Source organism: Patella vulgata, chromosome 3 (genome assembly GCF_932274485.2).
Source record: "Patella vulgata chromosome 3, xgPatVulg1.2, whole genome shotgun sequence".
Lineage (NCBI taxonomy): Eukaryota > Metazoa > Mollusca > Gastropoda > Patellidae > Patella > Patella vulgata.
Genome location: NC_065881.2, coordinates 82,631,795 through 82,639,092, shown reverse-complemented (window position 1 = coordinate 82,639,092; position 7,298 = coordinate 82,631,795). Strand labels below are relative to the sequence as shown.

The 7,298-nt window shown below is 37.7% G+C and overlaps 1 protein-coding gene across 1 annotated transcript; it reads right to left on the bottom strand.

Annotated features, from left to right (window-relative positions):
- Nucleotides 1-508: 508 nt before the first annotated feature.
- Nucleotides 509-2,458, bottom strand: LOC126815071 (glucans biosynthesis glucosyltransferase H-like). The gene has a single exon (XM_050540603.2). It carries the CDS (start codon nt 2,432-2,434, stop codon nt 509-511), a length of 1,926 nt encoding a protein of 641 aa, XP_050396560.2. The 5' UTR covers nt 2,435-2,458.
- Nucleotides 2,459-7,298: the final 4,840 nt, after the last annotated feature.

The following is a 7,298-nucleotide window of genomic DNA, read 5'->3' as shown; positions in this document are numbered from 1 at the left end:
ACATGCAACTACGTGTGCATATTTTGAAATACTTTATTTGAATGAGGTTGGCTGATGTTTGACTACAATATCACTGCGGTGCATTCGCACGATAAATTACCTATTTCACACCAGATGTTGATGTATTCAACGTACGTACGTGACTAGTCCGACTTTTTTAAATTTCGCGGTGGATCTGTTATTACGAATTTCCTCGGCGTTTTAAAATATTCGCGGTGGTCAACGGCTTAGAGGAGGAAATTAAGAGTGTGGGCAGACCGGTTTGATTAACTGAGGCCCGCGATTTTTCATTTCCGCCCAGGCCCAGGTCGATAAATTCTTTTGTCCGAGATGCTCGGAAAACTCATTTCCAGCATTTCTGAAAACAAATTTTCATGAGGAGTCCCCCAGACCCCCCCCCCCGTCAGCAGAGCGCGTCATACATAGAACCATTGTCCACGTCTGGCGGGGTTGTGGGCACAGTAATGTTTGTAAACGTTATACTATGTTTCCCTATTTTAGGATTTGGTTAAGCAATTGTCGATACGCAGGTCAGTAGATTATTCCTACTATTTTCTAAACTTCTGGAACTTCTAAAGTCTAAAGTAAGCGAGGTAAAACCCGTGTAAACAGGCAGTAAAATGGAGGTTCCTAACATGACTAAAATAAGGTCCGAACTGGGAGTGAAAATAATAATTAGTACAGCAGCGATTAAGGCCAAAATGGCGTAGCCCCACAAATGCTTAAAACTTGACACGAATGGATTTGATGCCTTAAAGTCTTCTTCAACAGCTCTCTGTGGAACCCATTTCACCGCGGCACCGACATTGGCCTGAATGGCGCGAATTATTCGGACACAACCAACAAACGCTTCTGGTGTAAACTGTAAAATGGAAGCCACTGCCTCTATTATGACAAATTTAAAGTTTTTGCGCGTTGTTGTTGGGAACTTCGGGAATATAAGCACAAGGAACATAACAATAATTATAGAGGCGTGTCTATAGTATAGATTAGCTTGATAATGTAACAGAATATATAACAACAAAATAGGCTTCATAAACATTTGTCTTAATGCTGAATGAGCAACATATGAGGTCACAAAATCCATTTTCGACTTAGTCCGCAATTTTGTTGCTACGAATTTTTCTCCCTGAAGTTTGCTTTGTAGCCATCGCATTGGAACACCAACAGCGTTTTCCCAGAAATAGAAAGCTAAGAGAACTTCTCCTCGGTTCCACCTGCGCTCGCGAATGTTCCACGTCACATAATTATAAGATGGCGCCTCCAGAAGATACACACTGCCAGCATATAGGGGTTTCAGTAAAGACGCTTCAAACGTATCGTGACTCAAAACATCTATCGGTACGCGTTCGATTAAATTTCCTCTGTATCCGATAACATTGTCAATATATACACGATTCTTAATAAGACCTTTGCCGAAGAAAGAACTTTGTGAAAAATATGCCATTGTGGCGTTGGTCAGGGGCTCAAACAGAGATTGTCTCAACGATTCAAGATGCATAAACATGGTGTCGCTGCTGGTGCAATGGAGCTTTATAGCCGGTTGAATGATGCCACGATCCGGATGAGCTGCGGCTATTTCCATCAGGTCAAAAGTCCCGCCTTTCGGAACGCCTGTGTCTCCGTCCAGAACCAACGTATAGTCAGTATGTCGTCCGTAAATTCTCTCGACATCTTCGGAGTCGTAGAATAAAGGCTGTCCATACGGTCGAGCCGCTTTCCCGTAATACTCCGGATCGCAGTAGGAATAGGCTTCATCATCGCCGTCAAACAGAAGCATTAAATCTTGATACTGACCGCATTTTCTCAAGACACGACTTGTTCGATGAATCACCATAAATTCTTTAGCGAAATTATCGCAAATAGTATCTAGATATTCCCGCACAAAAATACTTGATTCCACGTCATTGAATTTCTCCCAAACATGTTTTAGTCTCAGTGGTTCCACAGAACTGAAATCTCGACTAGAATAAGATAATCCTTCACGAAATAACTGATCGTAAATCAATCCGCGGTAATTGTCTCGTGCTTGCAACTCGTATTTCTTCAGTTCTTCGTCATTCGTTGCCGAAACAAGCACCGCGCACGTGTTTGCTGATAAATTATAAATAAAAGCTTCATACATTGTCTGTAAACATTCGTCAATGTCGTCTTCACTTAGAGCCAATAAATTATAGTTCAAACATAAAGACAGGTGATCAGATCGCGCTTTCTTACTTTGTCTTTGATCTCCGCCGACAATAAGAGTTACCCCTGTCATAACGGGAAGCTCCAAAACACTGCCCTGTACAATTCCCGCCACAACAACTACCAAAGTACCTTGAATAAGGTTTGTTTTACTCCAGTCTAGGTTCATAATGTTTAAAATAACAACAACTATTGCCAGGAAAATCCACACTGAAAAATATAGGAAGACTCGTCTAGTTTTGTTCATTCTGGGGCAGTGTTATTGTTAAATAAGCAATAATAAAAAAAACTTTTCACAGGTCTGTATTATTCACAGATTAAATAGGCTTAAAGATAATACATGTACATGGTTTTAACACATTTAATGACAGCCAGTCACACACTATAAGATATGTTAAAATTGCAGAATCTTCTCCTTCCGGGTGGCTCGAATATAGTAAACTTTACGATAAACTTGTCCATACATAGCATAGTCTCAAATCAAACGTTTGTGTTAACAGCATTCTTATTCTGGCGTTTTATGTAACAGTTTCAGATAAACGCGAATTATTAATATTCCAATGAATTAGACATTAAAACCTCCAAATTAAAGAATTGCCACAACGCGCGAAAAATTGAAACAGAAAAACTGAGAAATATCTTTAACGAAAGTTAAAAGTCATTACAACTTTGGAGAATAGCGTAACGTATTTATCCGCGTTTTATAATCATACAAATGGTTTTATCGTCGTGATTTCTCTGGTGTTGGCATATATATGTGTACAAACTACAATGTAATACAGGGCGAAGCTATTGTATTAATATTGTAGAATTTTTGCTTTTGGCAAGTTATTAAATCCACATATATGTAGTATTGTAATTAAATCAGCAGATGTATTTAAATCAACAGAGTGACAGATGGTTAAATAAAAAAAGTCATAATGTGGTAAACATTCAATTCTAGGTTGATAACAGATATCTCATGGGAAGTTTCTTCGGTAAATTTCCATTTAACCATATAAGGTGGGTTTCGACGTCACGTGGCTCAATTAACCAATTTCTCTAATTATTTACACCATATTTGACCAATTAGATAATTGAACGTCAAAACCCAAGCTACAAAATTATTACATTTGTGAGAATTGGATAGACAACAGACAGATTCCAAAAGGGGAAGATGTAACAGTTTCTATCAGCAGACTCGCCTAGTCTGCCGGGCTAGTGTTTGAGAATGACTTTATTATTGTAATTTATACTAAGCTTGTATCCATATGTAAGCGGCTATGATATATACAACGTAAAAATGAACTGTTGCATTGCTATAACTACTGAGAAGACAAACGTCTTAAGGAAAACAATAAGAAGTAAATACACAACGTATAGCAGAAGCAAAGACAGCTAGAGACAAATTCTAGACGATCACAAGGCTACTAAGATATGTAGTAAGAAATGATGCATGGGTCGACCGGAGTTGGTTCCCCGGCTCTTCAAGCCTGACAAAAGATCAATGGTGCTACACTATTTTGTAATTCTCCATATTTTGTTTAGCCGTGTTTAATTATTTCATCCCACAATAGCTGACAGATGGGTCTGTAACAGTCAAACATGCAATGTATGTCGGTAGGAGAACGCTAGATCGGCGACGGTGTTGCATGACGTCATATGTGGATTAGGTTTAAGAATTTGGGGGATGAGGATAAATCTCCACATAAGCATTGACCTAGGATGATGAAAATTTAGTTCGTGATATTTCCTAGTTTTATTAAAAATACATGCAATACATCAGGTTATGTACACAGTTGACTTCGCTGTTTGTTTTGGTGTTGGTGGCGCTGGTGGTGTCCCTTCGGTGTCGCTTGTTGTACAGTTTAGGACTTACAGATTTCGTCTCTCCATGTCTCCAGATGTAAACAGGGCTAACCCTAAAGCACAATCCACATTGCGGGACCGTCTCCGATCTGGCTTTCTCCATGTCGGTAATCTCCGGAACATGACGTCACGTATTCGGCAATCCCCGACACGTACGTATGGTGAATTGAAAGTCATAAATCCGGCATAAACTATGTTCAAGCTGTCATCAGTTATTAAGCTTTATTAATAAGGATCAAGCTAATTAACGCTGACAAGTTTTAAACAGAGTATAGATTTATGATTAATTTAGGAGATAAACACCTCCTGTTTTGCATTTAGAGGGGTGTTATTGTCCAATAGACATGTCCTGAGATCATTAGGACCCAAAACGATATAAAGAGGTGTTTGAAGTATATCTCGATACAAAATATTTCCTATTTAGTGTAAATGGGTATATAAATTGAGTAAAAGGCATCATTTTGTCCGGACCAGGTTACGTTACTATACTATAACCCTCTAATCGAGCCCATTGAGTCACATGTAGAAGGCACTTGACAATAATCGTAAATCAAGCTAGCAAACAATAATAGTTAACGGCCTGTAATACGAAATTCCAGAAATAGTGGTGTCGGGTGAAAATGTCGGGGTTGAAATGTCGTCATGTCGGGGCGTCGGGTTAAAATGCCGTCATGTTGAGTTGTCGGGTTGCTTATGAAGGGCGACACCACGACATGATACCAATCAGCCGCCATACTGTCATGATTACATACATTAGAAAAGATAAAACTCTTTTTATTTTAGGCAAAGAAATGTGTCGCTATCAGACAATAACATAAATACTAAAAAAAGACTACTTTTTATTTTTATTAATCGAAGTCTCGGATAAGCCATACCAAGCACGTGATTTTTTTTTTATTGCACACTGGCTGGCTTCATTCATCCTTATTGTTTACTAATTTGCATACTGGCTTTATTTCGTGTTCTCTGTGAATAAAGTTACGATGCAACAGACAAATGTTGAAAGAGAAATACATTGTGCGATCAGTGTCAAACTGGAAGATGTCAGAGTTCAAAGTTTAAAGTTCTGTGTCACCGTTAGGCATGTCATTGACATTGCAAAAAGTCTAATGCGAAATGTTGAATGTCAAAAATACAATGTGAAAAAGAAAATATTAAATAAATGAAGTTTATTGAATTGGTTATGTAGAACCACTATAATTTGTCAAAATTCGAGATGAAAAATTACCCGAAGTAAAAGAGCTAATTATTTTTGCACAGAAAAAAAACTAACTTTTTATTTGTCAATATTACAAGGTTTACACGTTACTTTCAGCATTTAAAGCATTGGAGATGTAAAAGCACTAACAACATAGTACCGAGTTTTGACTCAAATCCCACGTCATATAAGAGTACTATATTAAACTGTGTTTTAATGGCTGGTGTGATGTCTTTACAAATTATTATTTGTATGTCACAATTATCTTCCATAGTTTAATAACTGTAATTTATACGCATGCATATTACGTATGTATATTTGCATGTTTCCGGTGATGAGCGTTCTGACTTGCCGCAATCATGTTGTAGAGATGCCATATGCTTTTCATAATAAAGCAACTATGTATTATAAGTTTTATCGTCGTATCTAATTAACTCACATAAATATCAGACAATATAACTTGCCTCTAAATATCATACAGTATAATATATTTTATGATATTCAACAGAAGGCTTGATCTTGCCTTAACTATGCACATCTTATCAAGGCCTTCACGTAATACCCTGCATATTTCGGCATTAATTTCGATTGGGTATTTACCCTGTTTGTGAGCCTATCAGATTCGTCGGCCATCGCGAATACCAAGTCTCGCGCTTTCTAGCTAAAATGTCTACCTGCGATAATCGAGTTGGAAAGTTCAAGGTTTGTTCAATGTCAAGGTTTTCGTGGAGGTCACTATGTCACAACCTCTGATTGGACGCTACTGTTCACGTATCAGCAGATAACGTAGCTATAAGTTCCGGAATTGTAAAGTAATCTAGCAACGTCCACGTAAAACGTAAAAATGTCCTCTAGAAGGAAGCGTAAACCGCCCTACACTACTAATAAAACTCCGATAAAATTAATAAATCAATTAATAAAATTAATCAATTAACAGTAGGGCGGAACGTAAAAATGTCCTCTAGAAGGAAGCGTAAACAGCCCTACACTACTAATAAAACTCCGATAAAATTATTAAATCAAATTATACAATGTAGGATGAAGCGAAAAAACGTCCCCTAGAGGGAATCGCCAACTGTCCTACACCACAAATAAAACTATTGATTAATAAATCAGGGCGATAGCGCAAAAATGTCACCATAAGAGGGAAACGCTACACACCCTGAAATATTCTTTACACTTTTATTTATTTGACTAAATAAGTATTGATTGTAGATCATATTAAGCCACCATATATGTATTATTGTATTTATTAACTCCTAATAAATTTTGATTGAGTGTATATCATACTAACTTGCCATAAATGCATTTATTTTTTTTTTCTCCTCTAACCCCAGCCCCCCCCCCACGAAGCCTTACTAGACGAAATAAAAACAAAACCATCACAAGACCAGCTACTCTTTTTTCTCTAGCTTTCTCTTTTCAGGCGCTGGATTCTTCCTTCAGAGAACCAACAACAAAGGAATGAACAACAGAAATAATGACGAAATCAACCACCATACCGGACAACAAAACCAATTGGAAGGAAGAATGGTCTAGGCCTTACACTCACCAACAAGCCCCAAGGAAGAGTTGCACCGCCCTGCCATTCAACCGGACAAATCGACCAGACCGACGAAAATGACCTAAATATATATATATATATGTACATACTATGTCTAAATGTTTGTCTCTGTCCAAATGTTCGTCCACATTCATTTTGTTACAAATTCGTCTGTTTTGTAAACGTCCACTTGCACCTGCTATCTCATGTCTCTTGCTGTTATCTATTGTCTTCTGTACATATATATAAAAACCTAATTATCCTCTTTTTTACTAATTACATTGTAAATTATTGCACCTTGTATACATAACATGTTATTGTCTGCGATATCACCTTGGTAGAATCGGACGTAAAATACAACTAACTAACAACAACAACAGTAATCCAGTAGACGTGGTACAAGGGTTAATCAGCGAACTGGATGTATGAGATGTGTTGTTGACGTTTGGGAAAGTAGGACGAGGGGAAATGTGTAGGGAGTGCTGTAAAGGGATAGTTAGATGAATTATGAATGGTTAGAGT